The following is a 26,130-nucleotide window of genomic DNA, read 5'->3' as shown; positions in this document are numbered from 1 at the left end:
TAGTATTGTATTTATCCTCAAATAAGCCCCCTCCCCTAGTGTAAAAGTTTAGTACTGTATTTACCCTCAAATAAGCCCCCTCTCTTAGTGTAAAAGTTTAGTATTGTATCTATCCTCAAATAAGCCCCCTTCCCTAGTGTAAAAGTTTAGTACTGTATTTATCCTCAAATAAGCCCCCTCCCCTAGTGTAAAAGTTTAGTACTGTATTTACCCTCAAATAAGCCCCCTCTCTTAGTGTAAAAGTTTAGTATTGTATCTATCCTCAAATAAGCCCCCTTCCCTAGTGTAAAAGTTTAGTACTGTATTTATCCTCAAATAAGCCCCCTCCCCTAGTGTAAAAGTTTAGTACTGTATTTACCCTCAAATAAGCCCCCTCTCTTAGTGTAAAAGTTTAGTATTGTATCTATCCTCAAATAAGCCCCCTCCCCTAGTGTAAAAGTTTAGTATTGTATTTATCCTCAAATAAGCCCCCTTCCCTAGTGTAAAAGTTTAGTACTGTATTTATCCTCAAATAAGCCCCCTCCCCTAGTGTAAAAGTTTAGTACTGTATTTACCCTCAAATAAGCCCCCTCCCCTAGTGTAAAAGTTTAGTACTGTATTTACCCTCAAATAAGCCTCCTCCCCTAGTGTAAAAGTTTAGTACTGTATTTACCCTCAAATAAGCCCCCTCCCCTAGCGTAAAAGTTTAGTATTGTATTTACCCTCAAATAAGCCTCCTCCCCTAGCGTAAAAGTTTAGTACTGTATTTACCCTCAAATAAGCCCCCTCCCCTAGTGTAAAAGTTTAGTACTGTATTTATCCTCAAATAAGCCCCTTCCCTAGTGTAAAAGTTTAGTACTGTATTTATCCTCAAATAAGCCCCTTCCCTAGTGTAAAAGTTTAGTACTGTATTTATCCTCAAATAAGCCCCCTCCCCTAGTGTAAAAGTTTAGTACTGTATTTATCCTCAAATAAGCCCCTTCCCTAGTGTAAAAGTTTAGTACTGTATTTATCCTCAAATAAGCCCCCTTCCCTAGTGTAAAAGTTTAGTACTGTATTTATCCTCAAATAAGCCCCCTCCCCAAGTGTAAAAGTTTAGTACTGTATTTATCCTCAAATAAGCCCCCTCCCCTAGTGTAAAAGTTTAGTACTGTATCTATCCTCAATAAGTGTAAAAGTCAAGAACTGTATTCATCTTCCAAAACCCTGATCTTCCTGTGTAACACTTTGGAATTAAAATTTTGGGAGGGCTTATCTGTGAACCATTTCTTACTTACAATTTCAAAATTAGGGATTCTGCAAAATGAAGGGGCTTATTTGTGGGTAGAGGTGTATTTGTGGGTCAATACGGTAAAGGATAAACACAAGTTTTATGGCTCATCCATTTATTTAAAAATATTTCCAAATGGTATTACCAAGTAATCCAGTCTAAATTTATGTGTAAAATTAAGATGCAATCATCATATTTATTTGCTTGATAAGAGAAGAATTGGTAAGATAGTTTGTGTGTGAGTTATCTCCCTTCCTTTATTAGTGCTCCAGTCAATAACTTAAATTCACTAAAAAAAATGTAAGAATTTCTAAGTTACTTAATAGGGTAAAGGTTAGACCAATGTGATGTGATGAAAAATATTCACAACATCTTACAATTTATTACTTTATTGAATAAAAACTGAGAAAAATAGTCAATAGTTCGGCTTGCGGGCCAAACTCTTACACGAGGTATGAGATACCCCTGTCCATGGTATACATATAGGTCCATGAAAGATTCTTTTCGTCCATAGCTTTAAACTTTGTGGATTCCTATCATGGATATAGGATAATCTCCTTAAGAGCAAAATATATGAATATATACACATATTAAAGCTAGATATGAAATTAATCCAAGCACGAATTAATACTTCACAAAAACTATCATCTTTAAATATTATATTATATAAAGTTTTTAATTTGTATATTTAAAATTTATTTGAATAATACTGTCTGTAGTTAGGTTCCAACTCAGTCGTCACAAGGTCAGCAGTATCACTAATTATAGAGATGATGAGATATATTTAGAATGCCTTCATTTAGTATTTACATGTGATGCACGGTCGATTAGGTACGACCATTATATGTTACTATTTATAGTACACTACCAACTAATACATTATTTATATCACATTGAAGCTAAGGTTATTAGCATGGATGGATAGGCTGTACTGAAAGAGTTTTCTGAAAATGTATACCGTAATTATCCTATTAAGTATAATGCTTTCTATAGAGTAGTACTAACCATATTTAAATGTATAACAATGTTTTTATTTTGATATTTACAATATTTAATCATAATGTATCAAACTTAGCTTAGCTGATATCTGAACTATGGCAAAAATTAAAAATTTTAAAATGGGTAAAGTTAAAACTAAATTTGTTCATTTCTGAAGAAAATCTCAAATAAAATGGCTAACATTTATTCTGGAGAGGCTGATATTTAATCTAATGAGCTAAAATAGACATTTTATTGCCACTAAATATAAGGTCATAATTATGCATTTGGCTAGATTCTTATATGACTGAAGTTTAAGCATAATTGCCGGAAATTGAAACTGAATTTGCTATAATCTAAAAGAAGTCAACTTGATTGACTGAAATCTTACATTGATTGGCTGAATTTCTGTAAAAAAAAAAAAAAAAAAAACAGAATGAGCCTAATGAAAAATCATGGCCAGGAAGGTTTATACATCATTAATCAATAAAAAAGAGTAATTTGTTGAAGAAGCTATTTTGTAAACTTGGAAATCATACATTTCTTGGAATGTTCAGACATAATTTCCATTTTCTGCTCAGTTTCCATGGATACTATCCATATTGTATAACAAGTGGGAACTGCTTGTTGCTGGGTTGCAATATTTATCCTACAGGAAGCCAGCAGAATGAATATATCTTTCATTGAAATTCTTACAGGTTTGGCATTTCTATTCAAATGATGAAGATATGGGTGGGCTTATTACCAGACATGGGTTCATTAATAGTTAAATATGGTACACAGTCATACATCAATCTGGTTATTTTTAAAGTAAACTACAAAATAGACAAACATCTGGCCTGTTGGTTGTAGGAATAACATTTATCAACGAGTTAAACATATAAAGAGGGTCTTCCTTTGCAGTAAATACGGTAATGACTGGAGGATGGCGGTATATAATCATAGACTTGATCCATTGTCAGATTTATCGTCCATGGAAGAAGAAATGAAATGTGTGTAGTTGCTATAAATAGCACCAGACTGTCATTATCTTTAGGCCGTTTTAGGGTACGGTAGAATGATTGAGTTGTCCTGTACATGTATAATGCAAGTTTTATGGCCAGTCATTACTATCAAACAGAATGCATTATCCTCTATCAGTTTACAAATACACATGCTCTATTTACAGACAGTATTTTTATGTTTTTATAATCTCGAAAAAATTCCAATACAAGGTATCTGTTAATTTAATCTTGTTGTTTGATTGAGCTATTAAGAAAATCACTTAGCAAGCAAATGGTTGCCATGGTAACATTTTTCCAATATTGGTATTGGTTATGGCATTTGTGTATGTCCTCTGGTGTCCCGCGGGAGTTATGGTCAAAGTTGTGTCCCTTTATTAGTGAGATTGTATCTGTCTCGTCACGAAGGTCTCTCCCAACGGTACGATAGATAAATGTAGGTTTGTCACGGGCATCGAGAGATATGCAAAAGATGAAACTGGAGTAGATTTCATCAGACGTCAGGAATATAGGTGATTGTTACTGGCTCGTGATGGACACCGTGCTAGTATACATTTATATTACTGTCAGTCTGAGTTCTGTTTTAAAAAAATCAACTTTGATATTGATTTATTTCATTGTGGTTCTTTTTGTAGTGATCTTGTTGTAGGGGCAAATTCAGTACTAAAGCACTGAGTTATCAGCCCCACAGCTGAGGTCACATCACCCTATAACTGAAATAGGTCACATCACCCCCATAACTGAAATAGGTCACATCACCCCCATAACTGAAATAGGTCACGTCACCCCCATAACTGAAATAGGTCACATCACCCCAATAACTGAAATAATAGGTCACTTCACCCCAATAACTGAAATAGGTCACATCACCCCAAAATAACTGAAATAATAGGTCACATCACCACAATAACTGAAATAGGTCACATCACCCTCATAACTGAAATAGGTCACATCACCCCAATAACTGAAATGGGTCACATCACCCAAAAACTGAAATAGGTCACATCCCCCCAATAACTGAAATAGGTCACATCACCCCAATAACTGAAATAATAGGTCACTTCACCCCAATAACTGAAATAGGTCACATCACCCCAAAATAACTGAAATAATAGGTCACATCACCACAATAACTGAAATAGGTCACATCACCCAAATAACTGAAATAATAGGTCACTTCACCCAAATAACTGAAATATTAGGTCACTTCACCCAAATAACTGAAATAGGTCACATCACCCCAATAACTGAAATAATAGGTCACTTCACCCCAATAACTGAAATAGGTCACATCACCCCAAAATAACTGAAATAATAGGTCACATCACCCCAATAACTGAAATGGGTCACATCACCCAAAAACTGAAATAGGTCACATCCCCCCAATAACTGAAATAGGTCACATCACCCCAATAACTGAAATAATAGGTCACTTCACCCCAATAACTGAAATAGGTCACATCACCCCAAAATAACTGAAATAATAGGTCACATCACCACAATAACTGAAATAGGTCACATCACCCAAATAACTGAAATAATAGGTCACTTCACCCAAATAACTGAAATATTAGGTCACTTCACCCAAATAACTGAAATATTAGGTCATTTCACCCCAATAACTGAAATAGGTCACATCACACCAATAACTGGGTCACATCACACCAATAACTGGGTCACATCACACCAATAACTGAGTCACATCACACCAATAAGTAGGTCACATCACACCAATAAGTAGGTCACATCACTCCAATAACAGCTATAGAGTTGATAACTATTTTATGATTTAGTGATTCAATTAGATAAGTAAAACAGAATTACATATAGTTGTACTTTATTCAATAAATCACATTCAGCTTGTCAAATGGGAAAGTAGACCCTCGATTTTCTTTCCCTAATGACCAATTCAATTTACTGGTCCCAGACCACTAGTCCTTGGATTATACTTGTCTGGAGCATTACTTAGCTGTACCAAAATCAGAACAATGTCTATATTACTTGTGAAAACAGTTTGGGCTTCTCCACAACTTTAAGTCTGCTGAGTATTGCTTTGCCACCGTTAATTGGTGGCCTCAAGCTCATCTGTCAGTGAGCAGTTATTGCCACCCGTGTGGCATGGGATGCATCAATCCTGTCACCTGGTGGTGTGGCATTCTGGGAGATACGCAGCGTCTTGACAGGTGTCGATACATCACAGGCCTGGAGTTGGCCAACTGAACCAATCGCAGGACAGAGGAAGCGACTGGTCTCGGTCTCCTGTCGTCTGCAGTGAATGATTTTCTGTCATATGGATCGTAGACTTGCTCATGGTAATGTGTCGCTGACATCTCCATTTCGGCTCCTGTCTACCATCTTCGTACCATATCAGCGTTTCTTATGGTTTTATAAGTAGTGTATTATTAGAACACAAATCATGTGTTGTCATATGGGTTGTATCTTTACACCGATTCGCTGTATACAGCGTCAAACTTTCCATTTTACGGGCCTATATATCTTGTCCTGGTTGGTCGCAGACTGCCAATTTCCCGCCATTCTGATGCTCGTATATAAATAATGGATGATCGAATGGTGTAGTTAATGATATTCACTCCGCTGAATTCATATAAATTGTTTTTCTGTATGTTTGTTACAAAGCTTAAATAAGGCAAGACAGAATTCCTTTTAAGTTACGTTGTGCTCCAGTCAACTCAGTATGTGGTAGGGCAGTGCAAGAAATGTCATATGTAAGCTGTTAGTGCCAAAATGGCAGCTCCGACTGTTTGCTGCACAGGGAGTTGACAGAGACATTGGCTGGTTACTAAAGGCCCAATAATCATGGATAATAATTTGTGAACCGATTTGAGATGGCTATGTTGCTGTGATATATGATCTGACGACAAAGTTATCTTTCAAGAACAGCAAAAATGATTGGATTTTTGATGATGATGATGACGACGACGACGACAACGACGACGATTTCACCTAAGAATAAAGAGATAAAAGAAATACAAATGCACATTGTATAAAGTCTTACTTACATTTATTACTGTTCCTGAATGGAAATGGACATTTTTGTTTCTCACAGGTACCCCATGCAGGCATTATTGGTGTCCGTAAACAGCTAGGTTTAAACTATTTATAAAACAGTGTTGGGTCAATACTAACGAGGCTACATCTTGGGTATTTCACATGTGTGTTCCTGGTGACAAGACCTTTCCATTGATACTACATTTAGCAACCTGGTGACCTTGACCATAACCTTTGACCTACTTTATAAAAACTAATTCTGAATTTCAACTCAATTGACAAACTATGCTGTCCTCTAACAGCTTTTGTAGTATTTGTGATAAAGATGTGCATGTTTTTTCTGGGTGTATTTCTATTTAGTTATTTGATGAATTTTTTATGAGTTTCAATATTAACACTTCAGCTGAAGTAACCTTAGCCTACCCAGATATATAGAATGTTGATAGCTCCCTCTCAGAAACAGGATATTGGACTATTCTCATCCTAATTAGGTGGTAACATTTTTTTAGTGGAGAATTTCTCTGGGAGATTAAATTTGTCTTGTCAATCGAACTAAACCAAAAGATAAATGTATACAAAAGTACAGGGGATATTACCATGGTTTTAGTCCTGTAACACTGCAAGTTGATGCATATCTTCAGTTACATATCAAGGGGAAAAAAGAAGAAAAAAACAGCATAACTTAAGTCCTGGTTAAGATCGAGAGATGGAGAAAAAACTGGTCAAGCAGATTGAAAACAAAAGACGTCTCTACATAAATGACCTAGATCAATTTGAAAGTTGCTCTAGAAGCAGGTGAGCAATACGGCCCATTGGGCCTCTTGTTCCAAAAATATTTTCAAGACAATTTCCACTACCTGTTGAAATATTAAAGAAGTTGACTTAAATGAGTAGCTGGTTGTGGGTGAGTGTTAAAAATATCTCTTTAAGTCTTTTAATATATTTGAAACATAGAAATTGTTTTGAATAATTCCTGTTGATGAAGCTAAATGCTTACTGCAGAATTGCATCAAGATCTAGAAATTCATTTTGTTATTGTAGACTTCAATCACAGCTCACTCCCCTTATTTTGTGTTTCATCATCTCTGTTTGATAAAATTAATGGAAAAACAATCTGACTGGCTGTGTATTTCAAGCTTTGCTTCAGTAAAGATTCCGAGGCTGTAGTGAAATTATGATTACAAGCTTCTGATTGATACTGTTTATTGCCGGACAGGTATCCCGTTACCGTTTCTGAGATAAATTGGTCAGCCTTGAGAAATCAATGTTGGTGTCTCGCTTTCCTGCATGTCAATATCTAATGAGATGTTATACAAATCTTTGCGGCTTAATTCCCAGGTTCTGATAAAATCACCAACAAAAAATGGACAGATATGGGAAATCTCATTTTGTGATTTGAGATCAAATTACTTTCAGAGATCTTGTCAAACAAGGTAAACACAAATATAGAAATTGAAAGAGCTGCATATTTTGGCTAGGGCAGAAAAAATGAAATATGTTGAAATGTTAAAAAGTAGTCCTGGGCCCAGTTGTTCAAAAGGTGATTAGCTTAATCACTTGATTAGTGAAAATTTCATTTCTCATTTGTTACAAAACAGTATATCATCTTTAAATTATGCCAAGTGGAAGAGAACTAAGAATTTCAGAATTTCATAATGTTAATAATATAAAGTAAGTTCTACCAGAAATTTTTATATCAGGATTTGAAAAATGTTGTTAAAATGTGATTAGCCTAATCACCTTTTGAACAAATGAGCCCTGATCAGATTCACTAAATAGGTATATCTCATCATTTGCTCTGTAATGGTAACCAGCTGGCTTATTATTTGTTACAAAATCAGCTTGTTTACAAATGAAGAAAGAAAAACCAGGTAATATATTATATTACAAAGGAAGATTATTGGAAAAGACTCATTTTCAGTAGTACAGATGTCTGGCTTTTATCTCGGTCAGTCAACAAGTCTTGGTAAACATGAAAAGGAAAGACAACTCTCAATGCATCTTCTCATTGGTTTTAGGATCACATGATGTCATCAAAAAATTCTCATGAAGGCTGCATCGGGCATGGGCTATATATTAAAATATTGTCTCATAAAGGCTGCATTGGGCATGGGCTTACAATTGGTTACAATTGTTTTGAGTAATAATTCAAGTATTTCAGGACTTTATGACCCTTGGTTTGTTTTTGTGTAACATCCTATTAACAGCCAGGGTCATTTAAGGACATGCCAGGTTTTGGAGGTGGAGGAAAGCCAGAGACCCGGAGAAAAGCCACCGGCCTACGGTCAGTACCTGGCAACTGCCCCACGTAGGTTTCGAACTCGCAACCCAGAGGTGGAGGGCTAGTGTTAAAGTGTCGGGACACCTTAACCACTCAGCCACCGCGGCCCTCTTTTTATAACCCACATGTGTTGATATCGGTTGCCATGGTTTCTGCTCGGATTTGTTCTGGGTACAGTATATATCCACGTAGTATATAGGTTTCCTGTGAAGTGTCCTTGTAATCATTAGTCAGACACTATTTCAATAAACTTTAAATTTTTCTTCAAATTCCAGTAATGCTTTTTGCACTAAAAGATCTTCAGGAATTTTTAACATATGTAAAATCATGCAAGGGCAGATAAATCCTATCTTCAGTATCTACAGAGGGAAAAAAGGGTTTATATAATTGGGGGATGGTGAGTTTGGCTCATATGGCATAAAGTTTATAAATACAAACTAATTTTAGGACATTTCTTTAAAAAATCAACAATTTTGGAATGAATTTTCTATGATGACAATTTTTATTTAAGTCTAAATTCCTATGGTGTACAAATCTTCCAAAATAATTTGAAAATATTTATTAGAAGAGCTAAATCTAACGAGCACGAAACAGAAGATAAAATAAAAACGAAGGACTGGTTCCTTGGAGGATTAAAATCCATCTTTTGAGGTTATAACAAATGGACTCATGAAATATTAGATATCAAATACTCGGAAGAACAGTAGCACTAATGTTAACAGACATCACAAGCTCAGATAAGGATGTCAATTTGTCGTATTAAAGCTGATCAGTTTCAGTACCGGAATTTGTCAAAGGAAGATTAAATTAAGCTTTCAATCAAAATGAATTTGGATCTTTAATCAGCTCCATTTGTAATTGAAATAGACAAAAAGTTCTTAATTTCTCAATGTTTTGTTGTAGTAGACCTATATATTGAAATGGCATATATTAGATTTAACTTTGAATTCAAAAACAGCTTCAGGGTTTTAAAAAATCTAAATTAAAAAAAAAAAACTTCTGGATTTTAGAAGCTCTGATGCACAAAATGAAAACATTAATATGCATGATGGTGATTTTAGAAATACAAAAAATGTAGTAATTAAAAATTGAGCTGGATCACGTGAATCACTTGCCTTACAGCTCGCCCTTGACACACAAAAGCCCGTCCTAGAGACTGAATCAGCAGTATTAGAAATATGCATTGACTTGACACCTAATAATAGAAATCCTTATATAAATTATTTTGTAAGCAAGGAACATGCTTGGCAAAAAATTGGTTTGTGCTAGAAACAGCTGAGCACATGTGTGTAGTTCTCTTCTTAAATCTACTGGCAACATTTTGATTATTCAATACTGGTAATGGCCGATTCTCCCTAATTGGTGGGTCTGGCCTCGGTGAACATTTAAAGGGGCACCAAGGCATGTTATAGTCTCCGTAACTCCATAGTGATGCTATTCATTGTGTACATTTGTTTTATGTAGAATTCCTAAGCTGTTTAACATCTCAATACAAAAAAAATATATAGCTGTACTATAATTAGATGTATCTAAAGAGGCATACAAAAAAAATATATAGCTGTACTATAATTAGATGTATCTAAAGAGGCATTCCTTCGTTCGGACATATCTAAAGAGGCATTCCTTCGTTCGGACATCAGAAACATGCACAATTTCTATTGATGAAATCTATGTCTGAACGATGATTATATGAGTGTTTGTTCCTACATGTAATGAAATTAACGCCGACATGTACAAAAAAAAAAGGCGTATCGTATACAAATACAGTATGTCTTTGAAGTAATTAGTGATATACTTTGTGTCGAATTAGAATTTTCAGGACTTAATACTCGAAGAACTTTATCTTATTTATTTATGTAAAAATTATTACTTTTACTATACTTTTAAAAAAAACATATCTTCTACTAAAGTTTAATTTTGGCGACCTAAATTTTATTCAAACGAAGGAATGCCCCTTTAACAAAAACGAAAATTGATCTTTTACTAAATCTAAAAGTTCAGGTCCTCATAGAAATAAAAAATAGACTGTACTAAATAGGTGCTTGGAAGAAAAATATTGAATTTAAAGATAAAAGCAAAACGTCATAAGAATTTCATTTCTATAAATATATAAGTTCAGGACATCAAAGAAAGTTTTTACTTCTCTACATGAAAAAGTTCCTAAAAGTGAATACGGCATACACCCTTAAGTGTAATTAAATGTAAATAGCATGGAAGCTGCACGCTGATAGAAAGTACAATGTCTACATTCCCAGGCCTTGTCGGCTTTCCAGTTTGGCATGGCAGAATGTTCCCAACAGATCAATCGCATGTATATCTGTCAGTGGTCGTCAGCATTGTCATGGGACGAGATCGGAGGGAGATAAAACTGGGGGAGACTTTTATGCTGGTACAGAAGGGTTTTCTACATGGTACCTGTATTATCAGAATAAGCATCTACACGAACACAGTACATGTATATTTCAGTAGTTCTCGGGGGTATATTGTCTGACTGTTACGTAAAAAAATACATTCCAACAATGTGGAAAGGAAAAGATTTGTTTACCCTTGAGAATCCAAGGGCAGCAGTTTCTTATACCTAACCTGCTCAATATAATCCTATTATAATTTAATTTCGTAAAAATTGTCAAGAAAACAAATATGATTCCAAAGAAAAAGAAAAGCAATGGTCAGACTTGACTGAAACTTCAATAAATATATAAAAGTTAGTTTAGAAATAAGTGAAAAAATGTAGTAAAATTTGATTTAAAATTTTTTTTTTTTAAATTTACAATCTAAAAGATAAAAATGGGTTCATCACTTTTGCAGCCAGTCCCCTATGTGATTTTAAACCATCCATGAAATAAGAGTTGCTTCCATAAAAGCACTACCAATTTAGTGAAATTTGTTCATGTGTAAGGTGTATGATTTCTCATGTAACCTTTCCACAGTGACAAGTGGGAGTTGACATTTCAAGCATGCTTTCCCTCACTGGAAGACATGATCTTGCTTTCGTAGAATTGTACCAGTAGGAAGTCATTAATTTTAAGCATGCTTTTTCTCTATGACTGAATCGTCTGTGATGGTAACATGTGTACTGAGAGTTATCAAATCACTTTGATAGGAAGCAGATCCTCTCTCAAGTAAAGTAATGAGGCTGACATTTTTAAGCCCTATCTCCAGACATGTCCCAATATGTTTTCTTCGGGTTGTTGAAATCATTCTGTGTGTCTGGAGTTCGCCGCTGACCTTCAGCTGATTAGATGCCCGGTGTGATCCGTACATAACAGGTCCACTGCCCGCTAAGCCATCTAGGCCAAACTCAGCGCCCAGCAGCCAAGACAGGGCAACCCCAATCTCCATATTTGGCCGCTGCCACAGTATTTAAGGGCTTTGTGCTGTTCCTGATGATCGTTTCACATCAGGTTTAACCTTTTTCTGAGGGGATCTGCTGGGAGACCAGTCATTGATTTCAACAAAACAGGAAAAGAGGCTCCTCAAATCTGTCAATGATGAACAGGTTATTTAGATATAGAAGAATCATGGACAGGCGGTGGAAAAGATGGGTGGAATAATCTTAAGAGGCTCAGCCATAGGAAAGTTTAGGAAGTAATGGGCGGAATATTTAACATGGCTCAGCCATAGAAAAGTTTAGGAAGTAATGGGCAGAATATTTAACATGGCTCAGCCATAGGAAAGTTTAGCAAGTAATGGGCGGAATATTTAACATGGCTCAGCCATAGGAAAGTTTAGCAAGTAATGGGCGGAATATTTAACATGGCTCAGCCATAGGCTAGTTTAGGAAGCAATGGGCAGAATATTTAACATGGCTCAGCCATAGGCTAGTTTAGGAAGGAATAAGCAGAATATATATTTTGGGCAAAATCATGCAAAGTACACTCAAGATATTAGCAATTTTCGAAACAAAATTGAGAGATAGATACGACAGCTCCAAAGTGAATTGTACTGCATCGTACTGCTCACTGAGTCTCATCTTGCTAGGACTTGTCAGTGATGCAAAGGGCCTGACGTGATCAGAGAATCTGACCAACAAACTCTAAATTGGTCAAAGGAAATGACAAAATCTGGAGACGCAAGGTCAAAGGAAATCTTAAAATCTAGAGGTAAAAAACCCAATAATTTAAAAAAAAAAGGTAAGTACATGTGTATAAATTAAAACGTGACCGGCAGTGTCTACCACCTTCAATCTCAAAGAACAAAAGACCCACAAGATATATGTTAGGAAGTAAGGGGCAGAATATATAATTGGGGCAAAACCATAGATAGCAAACTCAACCATGACCTTGGATATTCTATGGTGCGTCAGTCATAAACAATGGGAAGAATATCCAGTAAACAATGGCTTCCTTCCTTGGTAAGTCTTCTCAATGAAGTCTAAAATAAAAATGGAAAAATAACAAAATAATCAACTGTTGATTAGAATACCTTTTAGGACTTAACCTATCTGTAGTTGTTTTATCAGAGACCAAGCATATAAAAAACTGTACCAAATATTCAGCTCCCAGCTTTTCATATTAAGTACATGTAGGAGAAAGATCATTGTGTTTGTAATTCAGAGAGAAATTCCCAGTTATATTGGATCTTACTGGCAATAGTCATAGAATGGGGCAAATTGTCTATTGTGTTAATAAGTCTTTGTTTCTATAGAGCTAGTCAAGCAAAATATCTCCAAACATTTTGTCACTGCCAGAGTTGCCAGTTTTCTGTCAATATCGGTACAAAACTCAATCAGCCGAAGCTCAAGTTGATCAGGAAGGCTCTCGGTTGTATGTGAAAGTCGTGAGTAGGCTGAATCGGACTGTCTCCCAATCTATAGAATCAAAATCATGTGTAGAAGATCACTTTCATATCCAGTGGCGTTCTACTCCCTCATACAATCTCGTCATTATTCTTCCTAAAAGTCAATACTAGATAAAACCTGGCCGTCTGTGCCTGATGTATATGGCTTTACGATATCTATGCTGGAAGCATCGCTCAAGAATTGTTCATCGGCTAATTGACATCTGACTTGCAGAGGGTTCCATAATCAGTTTCAATAAACTTTGCTGAAAGGAATGTACTTGTATGTAAACCGTGTCCGATAGAGGTTGTTAGGTTCATGCTTTCTTCAAATACTTCAATATATCTGTTTAAATTTTTCCAAATCTACTGACATCTATACTTCATGTATATATTTCCAGTCTTTCTTTGTCCGCTCATAAACAAATATTTCTTGTCAGTATTTTTTTCTGGTGTAACAAACTTTCACTCCTTAGGCTGTAGCCATATTGATATTCGATGATATCACCATAAATGAGAATGCTGGGTCTTGTCAGAATTAATAACTTCGCAAGCATCTTATTGTTCATGTGGACAAACAATTTGTGTTCAGTAATACATGAATCAATAAGAAAAAGGGATTAAAGAGAGATGCCCGTCATATAAACTTGCCAGCAACTTAGCATTAGCAGTATATATTTTACACAAGATGATGGATATTGTCGTTTGAATCGCAAGCTTGCTGTTCTTGTCAGTCGATGTCTGGTAATCAATATCTTGGAATAGGGAAGACAATGCTGTCAGCTTATATGTGTTTACCGGGCAATGTAAATACAAAACCCAAGGCTGGAAACCTTTGGAGAGGAAAACACCCATCACTTTCCAATCAATTGATCGCACATCATACTTATTTGGTGTATTTGTCAGGGCAAATCATCTGTAAGATCACTACTTGTTCAGCCGATAGCTATGCTTTGCTAAGAAAATCTGTCGATTGGAATATTTTCCAGTTGGTTGTCTCGGCTCCATGGATAAGGTTGATGGTCTTGGATCAATATGATGTTTTACCGATTCTTATATGTCAGTCATGTCTGTCCATAGCTTTTAAATTTTTTTCAAAATGTAATTTTATTTTCCCTGTCTGCATTATCTTTCAGCCAATAAAATGGTTTTGCTATAAAACATTCAAAATTTGATTTCATTATATCCAAAAAATATATATACACATGAAAGGCATGGTGATAAAAATAAAGCTATACAGATGTTTCAATACATCACCTACAGGAGTGATGTTATGTTAGGGAGCTGTGTCCATATATAAATTGCTACTAGTCATGAACAACTTCGCAGATTTTAATCAAATTTGGTCTGAAGCATCCTTGGGTGAACAGAACCCAAGTTTGTATAAATGTTGGGTCTGGCCCCCATGGGTCTCAGGAGCGGGCCGCCCCAATAGGGAATTTAATTTAAAATCCTTCTGTAGGAAAGTAGTTGTTCCATATTTGGTCTATAAATCATCTTTGGGTGAAGAGGAACTAATTTTGTAGAAACCGTGGGTCTGGCCCTGCATCTGCCTGAAGGGTTGGGCCCAATATGGGAATTACAGCAAATCCTTTCAATTCTTCTGTAGAAATGTGCTTCCCCATAATCTCTACAATAATCAAAGTGAACGATACAGCCCCTCTGGGCCTCTTGTTTTATTCTTTCCAGAGAGATACTCTTGTTAATGTTTCCAGTTTACTTGTTTAATTTGTGGAAATACGTGACATATGCTGCTAATTTGGATCTGGTATTAGGCTCCTGAAAAAGTGTTCCATATATTGATTCTGTTGACATTGGTGGTAATAATGTTCTTTTGTCAGTTCTGAGATGTTCTAAAATAATGAAGTGGCCCTGGATTAGGTTAAAATATGTAGCATCACTACCGTTCAGCCATCTGAATGTCTGTTTATCCTCGTAAAACAATATTCAGCACAATTCGGAGAAAACTATACATACATAATCAAGCATAAATTTACCCTGTCTCCTGCATGAGAAGATGAATCTATTTGATTTTCAGAGTCAGGTCAAAGGTCAATATTACTTTGGGTTATTAATAATTTCTAGCATGATTTGGGAAAAAACATACAATTCAGGATCAGGATACTAAAAAACAAATACCAAATGGTGGTCGGGTTTCAAAGTGGTAAGGATATTGAAAAACCAAATGCCAAATGGTGGTCGGGTGGCAAAGTGGTAAGGATATTGAAAAACCAAATACCAAATGGTGGTCGGGTGGTACAGTGGTAAGGATATTGAAGAATCTGAAATACCAAATGGTGGTCGAGTGGCACAATGGTAAGGATATTGAAAAACCAAAAACCAAATTGTGGTCTTACCTGTTACCTTCTTTTAGACACGTGTTGGTAACAATTTCACATTTGATGGGTCAACAATTATATGCGACATGAAATCAGTTTAATGCAGTGTCTATGTAGTTATGAAGTGTTCGGTCTCATTTCTTGTTATTCCTATTAGTTGAGATTTATGATCGTGTTTTTGTGGAGAAACAATAAGACAGAACGTTTCCAGACCCTGGCTGGCTTCATATGATTGGTTCTCAAGTGATATACTATCATGTGTGATAAGTACAGAACCAGAATTGTCAGATTCCATGTTTGTCTTTGGTGAATTGTGGGAGGTTTCATTTGATTGTGATGTGTGTTGCATGATGTATTGGATGAAGTTGTAGAAGGTTTCATGTATGACAAGTTTGTTATGCTGGCAAATATGGGAGGATTGGTTCCCCATGTGGAAGGTGGCAGTATATCTCTGATCCTATAACCCCTAGGGGCCCTATAAGGGAGGATTATATCTCTAAATTTAGCCCCATCTCAGACTCCTACCCTCCCTGTAAACCAAAGGGGCTGGGGAGGATTTGGTCCCTGTAATTATCCCCCCTCATGGTCTCGCCCCTCCCTGTAAACCAAAGGGGCCAGGGAGTGTTTATCCCCTTTCCTGGCCCCATCCCTCTGTAAACCAAAGGGGCCGGGATAGATTTAGTCCCTGTATCGACCCCCTCCTGGTCCCGCCCCTCCCTGTAAACCAAAGGGGCCGGAGAGGATTTAGTCTCTATCGATCCCCTCTTGGTCCCCTTCATTTAGCCTAATACTGGTTTCTGGTTTCATGAAGTATTCAGTGAAATATCTCATTCACATTAGCGAATCTTGGTAAACAAGTCAAAAATATCTTTTCCGTGTCACCACAATATAGTCTTTTCTATGTCACCACAATATAGTCTTTTCCATGTCACCACAATATAGTCTTTTCCATGTCACCACAATATAGTGGAGAGAGAGGTCAAAGTTGAGTCTGTATGATCACAAACTGTAGGGTGCCCTGGGGATTACTAAACATACCCTGGTAAATCTAATAAACTTTGAAAGGTATTATATCTGAGCTCCATATCGAACATATACCACGTGATTTTCTATTAAGATCATTCCACTCTCTAATAGATAAGTCCTGGTAGGAATCTAATGTTATATATAACCACGTATGACAGTCGCCTGACATCACTGTATTTCTCTCAGCCTCGTAATATGTCAATATAGGCCAGTTAATCGGAAATAGCCGTTGTTCATTTCTCCATAAGGAGCGCTAATTGACAGTGTCTTGCTCATCAGAACCATTAGGGAGAAGATGACAAAGGAGGTTTTTGATGTGACCTTTAGGAAATGAATTGAAATAAGATATGATGCAGGATTTTGAACAGGCGCACCAGTGAATGTCGTTGTCATAACTCTGTTGTCATAGCCGTGTTTTGCTTAGCTCATTAACTTCTGACATTTCAGAAATATTACAGTTGAATTATGTATATATATATATAGCATGGCTGTTATCTCGTACTTGTGTACCGACTACCTGGTAACCCTCCCAGGAATCATCTATCTTCAAATCATTTTAAATTCAATTTTGTTCCTAAACCTGGAATTCTATTGTATTAGGGCTGTCTGGTTCAAAGAAATTGTGGTCGGGAGTCATAAGTCTACTGACTGTTGATGTATGTTGTTCAGTGAGGTAGTCACCAACTTCTACCATGTGGTCTGAGTCATAAGTCGACTGACTGTTGACGTATGTTGTTCAGTGAGGTAGTCACCAACTACTACCATGAGGTCGGAGTCATAAGTCGACTGACTGTTGACGTATGTTGTTCAGTGAGGTAGTCACCAACTACTACCATGTGGTTGGAGTCATAAGTCTACTGACTAATGACGTATGTTGTTCAGTGAGGTAGTCACCAACTACTACCATGTGGTTGGAGTCATAAGTCTACTGACTAATGATGTATGTCGTTCAGTGAGGTAGTCACCAACTACTACCATGTGGTTGGAGTCATAAGTCTACTGACATTGACATAAATCCAGTAAACAAACAAACAAACATACTGTCTTGGGGCCCAGTAATACTACAGGAGATTCACTGCCTTCATATCAGTACCTGATTTAGTATATTAATCAGGTGTAATTTGGGGTTTCAAACTTTCCTACTTCCTTTCAAAGTCGTTAAGTATTAGCTTTTTCAGAAGCAAAAGTTCCTTGTACATAAATAAAAACTAGCATATTTAATTTTGTATCTCTTACAGGGAAGTAAATTTGTATGCTTATTGATTTTTTTCTCAATTTGTATAATTATTGATTTTTTTCTCATGAATCAGCACTATTTGAAGAACAGAATTTTATATTCATGTCATTGCCATAAAATTCATTATTCCTGTTGAGAAATTTGTCCAAAGGTTCATGACAAGATTTACTTGATGAACTTGTTTAATTAAGATTAAATATTACATTGAAACTCATGTACGTTTTTATTTATTATATTTTGCCTTGAAAGAAGAATAAATCGCAAAGTTCCTAAAAGTCTATGAGCTGTATGATAGTATTACCTGGGTACTTTGTTTTGCAAAATCCGTGAAATACGTGGTGATCTCCGAGGACTACATTTAAACTACCTAGCTTAAGAAATCCAACAACTCCATTTAGATAATAACTTGTTTTAGAATTTTTATGCATTTTTAACAACACAACAATCGACAAATTCCCTAATGGCTTGTGAGGGAATTGCTGATATTTTGGTGGTTTGTCTGGAGAATTGACCCGCAGCTATCATTCTGTTCAATTTCTTGAGCCGCATTTATACCCATTAAACTTGTCATTAGAACTGTACTTCCCTCGGGGGAAACATGTGGTAATATGGTGATAATTAAATGGATGTGAAGTTGGACAAAAATAGGAACGTCAACAAAATACCAATGTATTTCATCGTCGATTTACCCAATGTAAAAGGCTGCTGTATACAAATGATTTCTGAAGGCATTTCTATTTTTGTTTTGCTCCAGCTATTAAAAGGGTTAAAAATACATGAGCTTTATTTTAAGCAAAACTGGCTAAAAATAAAAGAATTCTGTAGAATTGTGTATTCATAACCATATATAAAGATGTCCAAAAGAAGCAGTCCTATTAATGTAAATAGAAGATGCTTTCTGGAAGTACTACAGTGCAGGTTTTCACAAAAAAAAAAAAAAAAAAAAAACTGGCTCAAACTAAGATTCTATGTTTAAGTTTAATTCTTAATTTAATAGAAGCTATGTTTTGAAATATTGCAGTATTTCATGTGCTGACACACAGCCAAATAAAACTGACAGGTATTATGTTTAAAATGCTATCATCTTAGAGTAAAAGTAGACCTGCACAGTGTGTTTACATATCACAAGATGAATGCACTTAATCAAACCATTTTCAGGGAAAATGTTTCCATGTGAAATCAAAGTCGGAGAAAAGACAAAATGGCTGAACAACTGCTTTCAACAAAAAATTTACTTAGAAGACTCATGTCATTTCGTTTTTCCCCAGGTGCTGCGAGGAGAGGGATGAGTGCGGTGTCTGACATCGAGGAGACGACCAACCGACACGAGGCTGTGCCAGCCACAGATACCAACACCAAGCTTGTCCTCTCAGGCGGGGAAGGCTACGTCGACTTCAGAATAGGTAAGTCAAGGCTGATTTTTTTCTTGGGCATATTGTGTATTTCGTCTCCACAAGAATATTTTAACAACTGGACCTGCATCAATAAAATAGTATGATGGGAGAAATCTATTAATCAAAGTTTTAGAGTAGAAAATCTGTCAGGTTAAAAGAAAATTTGTCCATTAACACCCTCAAGGTAGAGGAAAATTCTGTTTAGTTTTGATGGTATTGATCTGAATTAGAACTTTTTCTTGACAAGAAAAGAACAAAAATATTGATGAATCATTTTAAAATTATTCATTTTATGATTGAATATTTTGGTTATTGTGTCTATAAACGAATGCTTAAATCTGGATCACACAGATGTTTGAGGTTATTGATATCCATTGTTTCCTCAGGTGACGGTGATGATGAGGAGTTTGTTGACGAGGAAAAGAAGGTCTCACTCAGTAAAGGAGATAGAAGCCATCTTATTGTGTGGGAAGTAACAAGTACAGAATGATGTCATCAGTAGCCATGGCAACAATGATGTCATCAAAAGCCATGACAACAATGATTTCATCAATATCAATGAGAGCAGTGATGTCACAGATATCCATAACATCAGTGATAAGAACAGTTTCCATGGCAACAGCGATGTTAACAATCTCCATGGCAACAGTGTTGTCATCAGTCTCCTGCGAGTCGGACTTTAGTCGTCACTACAGCACACCATTGTCATTAGTCTCCGTGGAAACAGAGGTTATTTAAATACTTGCAATTATGACATTGTCTTGTCCAATCAGGAATGTCTTCAGCCATAAATGACACCAGTGAAAGAAGTTGAGGACCAGTCATCTAACGATGTGACCAGTTGTCTGTTTAACATTTAGACTGGTGGTTTGGTGTGTAACAACATAGTGGTTACTGGTGAAGATGACTTTATTAAAACTTGTGACATTACAATAGATTTCTCATCATCCTATTCTAATAGGACTGCTAATGTGGTCATAACGGCCATATAGTGTAGGAATGGAAACTAGCAATATAACTGGGCATTTGATGACAGGCCACTGACCGGAATTAGTCGTAAATTTGAGTGTGCATGGGTCAAGGCTATTTCATTAGTGTTCATTCCAAATACTGTGTCTGATCTTACATCCCTAGATGTAATATTACCTTTACAAAACACCTTATCTTACATGTAGTAAGTGTCATAGTAACAATGTTACTTATCTTAGTAACAGTGACATCGTAACAATGTTACTTATCTTAGTAACAGTGACATAGTAACAATGTTACTTATCTTAGTAACAGTGACATAGTAACAATGTTACTTATATTAGTAACAGTGACATAGTAACAATGTTACTAGTGGTGAAAATGTTTCTATGAATTATTTATTACCAACAGTATGCAAGTAAATAATTAACTCTCTTTATTTTCGTTTAAATGTTACATCCTACTTTAATAACACAAAGTTCCTCTAGGCGATTTCTCAATGTTTCAACATCAAGTGGACTCTGTATAGTATATCTAATTAAAGTGTTCTAGAGTTTGAGGAGGGATAGTTTATTTTTTGAAACAACTGCCATATATACCAGCTTATGTTGTTCAGCCACATGATATACATTCATCATTTTACTGCAAAGTCACCAAGTTGTTGAATTATCACACAAATCACCAAATCACTTGGCTATGGTGTCTAGAAGATGGCCATCAAAGTGTGTCCTCGAGCTCCCTGATTTGTGTAATTCCTAAAATACACCAAATTGCTTTTAAGAACGATGGTGGCTAAGTATGTATCATTGCTGGTTGGAGACGCGGTAGAGGTCGCTATTAACCCACAGTAATTACTGGTCAATCATTGGAGCTCTGTTGTCCTCCGCCCTCTGTCATCCTCCGCCGACACTAGGACACTCTCAATGTGATTTTACAAGGCTGCTCAGGGGCTGAAAATATCTAGAAGCTGATTGGCTCTTCTTGGCTAGTAGCTAATCGACTGTACTGATTAAGCCAGTAGCTGTATAGGTAAAATGACTAAGCTAGCAGCTGATTGGCTAAACACATAAAGCTAGTAGCTAACCGGCTAAATAGACTAAGCTGGTAGCTGACCTGGCTAAACAGACTAAGCTGGTAGCTGACCTGCTAAACAGACTAAGCTGGTAGCTGACCTGCTAAACAGACTAAGCTAGTAGCTGACCTGCTAAACAGACTAAGCTAGTAGCTGACTAGCTAAACAGACTAAGCTAGTAGCTGATTGGCTGTACAGATCTAAGATAGTAGCTGATTGGTGATTGGCTAAATGGAATTGGTTGTACTGCCTTAGCTAATGACATATCAAACTAGCTAATAGCAATAAGCAAACTGAGTATACAAGCTGTATAGATTTAGCTCTTTGTGGTTAATATTTTCATTATGGATATTAAATGTAAAATGTGCAATAAAGATGTTTTCTTTCCTGTTATCACAGAACTACAACAATATGGTTTTCAACACTGTCTAACATCAGATATTTACCTTTTCTGATTAAGATTTCTAAGTTCGGTTGGTTGTTTGAACACAGCTAGTATATACTTATTAAATACTCCATATAATTATATTGGAAGTTCATCTCCATAACAATTACAGTAATTATGTATCAAAACTTATAAAAATTAATAATCAGATTCACCAAGTGAAGAGATCGTAAGTAGGATAGGACGTTGTAGATTATTTTAATTTAAGTTCATTATTTTAACAAATTATTTTACTCTTTGTTATCCTTTCATAGGGAATGTTGTTACTTTTCCCAAATTTTACCCTTTTAATTTTATGTGTATATTGAGTATCTCATTAAAGTGTTGACTGTACTGAAGGATTGTTATACAACCACCTATCATATTGTCTGTGCTGGGATTCATTTGTTTGTGTAGAAGTATTTTATGTGATGATCAAATTTTTTTAACATGGTTCAGAATCTGTTTATGTACTCAAAGCTTCAATTTCAATTTTCAGAAAAATCCTATTTCATTATTGTTCCACTCTTTACTTTTCAGTCTTTTTAGAAGAAAATTATTTTCTGTTTGAGCTCTTACCATCTATACTAGGAGCATCTCACAGCATACTGGTGGTACCCAAAAGTAAATAATATTGGAGGGGGGAGGGGGAGGGGGGGGGTGTACCTCACAACATACTGAGGGTACCTCATAGCATACTAGGGGTGGGGTGAGGGTACCCTCACAGCAGAAACATTCTAAAGTTTGAACTGGGTAAAAATGAACTTAAATAATTAGCTCTGTCAACCTGGTGCCATTTTGTCTGAGTTTTCATTATAGGTTTTCATTTACTGTCAGACTGTAAAGATGTCCTCGATTAAATAGTAACTACTTCCTTGAACCAAAAGCCTTGAACCTCTCAGTGTGTTCAACGTAAGTACAGGGACCTCGCTACGGGAACCAGACCAAGATATTGGTGGACCTTGAAACGGGTTGCTCTGTCGTGGACGTATGTGCTTATATGGGTAGGTTTAAAGAAACTTTTGATAAAGTCAGTCAGGATGTTTCATCCTGATGGTTTGGAAGAGTAATTAGAAATGAGTAATTACCGGTAAGATAATACTGCGCGGTAAACCATGTTTGTTAATTATCTTCTGAAAACAGCGAGACCAATTATAGGGTTGGGAGTCTCAGTAGTGTTGCAAGGATATGAAGATTTCTTAGGTCTCCCAAAGCACCCATCATCTCTCTGACATTAGAATTTTTTTATCTGTGATCAGTATGCCAGCTAGTATTTGTCAGACATTTCTGTATGCAGTTTTGCAGTGTTTTAACCCTATTTGCTGAATGATCAATATTTCCTTTATCTCAAGGCTACACCAGGAAAACACATCAGTTTTGGAAGCAGAAAATAAAATTAACATTGCAAGTGAGCAAAATTGAATTATCGTTTCCATATCTTCACACGGAACTTTGAGCCCGTTACAGATAGACCTGTTTCAGAGCTTTCAGGCAAAAACAGCTATGTGAAGGTCATTTACATGTTTTCAATCACGGCCGGAATCTATTGACCCATGTTCACCTTTATTATACACGACTCACACATAATTCGGGCACTTAGCACCAAGTTTGTTGCGACTTGTACACAATTTAGACACTTAACGGTATGTTTTGTTCGTGTTCTAATACATTCGCTGACAGGAAATGGGCTGGAAGTTTATCGTCTTCAACAGAATAATCTTATATCTCTGACCAACTATAGCTGTCATTAACTGCAGAAATATTTCAGGAAGCTTTGGCTTAAGTGCTTGTCAGGCCAATTTCCTGTGAACATTGTTTAGAGGTGTCTTTTCCCAACTGTGTCATTACCAAAAGTCTTTGTGGTGTATCAGAATGCATTTCTCTATTGCAGAGTTGTTTTCCAATCCTTGCAACAGGGCCACTTTAACACTAGCCCTCCACCTCTGGGTCACAAGTTCGAAACCCAAGTGGAGCAGTTGCCAGGTACTGACCGTAGACCAGTGTTTTTTCTCCGGCACTCTGGCTTTCCTCCACCTCCAAAACCTGGCATGTCCGTAAATGACCCTGGGTGTTAATAGGATGTTAAACAAAAAGAACTAAAACAAAAATAAACCAAACCTGCACGGTTTCTTTCTATAAGTTTAATCGCTAAAGATGAAAATTTTGAAATGGAACTACAGTTAAAATAAAACTGGGAAAAAACTATTTTTAGTTGTGAAATGATAAGGTCTTAAAATTTCTGTCCATGATACCTGTCTTTATATCAGATATTTTATTCTCATTTCCATCAAACTCCTTTTAGGGCTAGGTGGAAACCTTTATGTATTTATACATATATATTATGTGGCTTGGTCCACAGAAAGCTTGACATATGCCTTCTGGTATATAATCAAAGCAAATATTTTTCTCGTAGGGGCTGGGTCCACAAAAAGCTTGACAGAAACTTAAAAAAAAAATTATGAGATGAGTCTACAAAAATCTATTCGGTTTTTGTTTAACAAAAAAAACACATTTTCATCCACCAGACATGAATACATTGGAAGGCTGTCAAGGTTTACAGAAATCTTAATAGAAGCCTTTCAAATATACTATGATTCTGGGTCATCTGCTTATGTCTTGTAATGATCGAGATGTCCATATTCCTGTTATTGATTGACAGATTGTAAGTCAGACAAGAAGTCAGATTAAAGAAATGTATTTGTGTAACTCACTAAAAACAAAATTTCTGACAACACAGAAGCTAAGTTACAGTGTCTGAGTCATGGAAATGTGAAAAGTTTCTGTAAGACAGATATTGAAATAATCAATATTTGTGTATTTTCCAGAAGATAAGAGTTTTTACTAAGCCATATGTGGTTTCATTTGTGTGTTTTTTGGTACTGAGTGTGGAAGTGGAAATTATTGGGTATCAATTTCTGATATCATTTTCTGATTGAGGGAGTGAAAATCAGTGGGTATCAATTAGTGATATCATTTTCTGATTTAGGGAGTAGAAATACTTGGTACCGGTATCCATTTTTACTCTAAAATATTTTGTCCCAAGATGTTGGTTTTTTTTTGTTACCATACATCCAATATTTTTATCTTGTTGTTTTTCCCTCTGATATTGTTTTGTATTTTATTATGTTTAATTTTTTGTGTTTGTTAAATATCGTTTGTATTTAATATTGGTCTCATTGCCACAATTCAAAATGTACTTCTTTTGTTTGATGAAGATGGTGCCAGTTACCATTTCGTTGAAGATATCCTCTTTTGATTCGTAAATGAATCCATGATTCTCTAATGTTGAGTTCTGATTATACAAATATATTCTCAATTGATGAGATTATATTCAACCTGTTCAATTAAAACCATATTCAACCTGTTGATTCAGATTATATCCAACCTGTTCAATTAAGATCATATTCAACCTGTTAAATCAGATTGTATTCAACCTGATCATTTGGTTGAATCAGTGATATTCAACATATTAGCGAAGACTTTTCATTCTGTTGAAATATATTCTGACTTGAACCTAATGAATGATGTTGCCTTGACAATGAAATAATTACAAAGATCCCTTCATCACCGTTCACATGTAATTACTGGCCATATACATCGTAACCTTGACGATGAAATAATTACAAAGATCCCTTCATCACCGTTCACATGTAATTACTGGCCATATACATCGTAACCTTGACGATGAAATAATTACAAAGATCCCTTCATCACCGTTCACATGTAATTACTGGCCATATACATCGTAACCTTGACGATGAAATGATCACAAAGATCCCTTCATCACCGTTCACATGTAATTACTGGCCATATACATCGTAACCTTGACGATGAAATGATACCTACATCACCGTTCACATGTAATTACTGGCCATATGCATCGTAACCTTGACGATGAAATGATACCTACTTCACTGTTCATGTGTAATTACTGGCCATAAAAATCGTCATGCTCATAGTCACAGCCCCGTGTCCGACATCATGGAGAAAATATAAGTCATCATTGTTCTGTTGGAAATATATATATGATAACCTGCTTGCTAAAGTTATAGATGTCTTTAACCCAGCAAAACTCCATGTATCATTGTAGCAATATACACAACACCCAACCCATGTATGACTGGAAGATTGTATGTATATTTAGGTCAGAAATAAATTTTAACACTTTTTTTTTTTAATTTCTCTTATGTATTCAGGTATTAAGGAATTAAAAATGTATATATTCTTATCCAAATATATCTCTGACTCCGAATTCACAAACAATATGCACAAGTGATGTATATATCGAGAGAAAAGGATTTGATTGGTTGATTATTGAGTGTGGTTTATATTTAACCAATCAAACTGCATTTAAGAAGAGTTTATTTCTAAC

At 35.9% G+C, this 26,130-nt stretch overlaps 1 protein-coding gene across 5 annotated transcripts in view; it reads left to right on the top strand.

Moving 5' to 3' along the window:
• Positions 1-21,744, top strand: part of LOC117329865 (C-Jun-amino-terminal kinase-interacting protein 4-like) — a 98,825-nt gene extending 77,081 nt beyond the window's left edge. For all 5 annotated transcript variants that reach the window (XM_033888059.1, XM_033888060.1, XM_033888058.1 and 2 more), the window contains 2 exons: positions 19,168-19,302; positions 19,680-21,744. In XM_033888059.1, the coding sequence (XP_033743950.1) occupies positions 19,168-19,302; positions 19,680-19,783 (239 nt within the window). In that variant the 3' untranslated portion in view covers positions 19,784-21,744. The remainder of the gene's footprint in view (positions 1-19,167; positions 19,303-19,679) is intronic.
• Positions 21,745-26,130: the final 4,386 nt, after the last annotated feature.

This window comes from Pecten maximus, chromosome 6 (assembly GCF_902652985.1).
Source record: "Pecten maximus chromosome 6, xPecMax1.1, whole genome shotgun sequence".
NCBI classification, from domain to species: Eukaryota; Metazoa; Mollusca; class Bivalvia; order Pectinida; family Pectinidae; genus Pecten; species Pecten maximus.
This window is presented reverse-complemented; position numbering and strand designations above follow the sequence as displayed.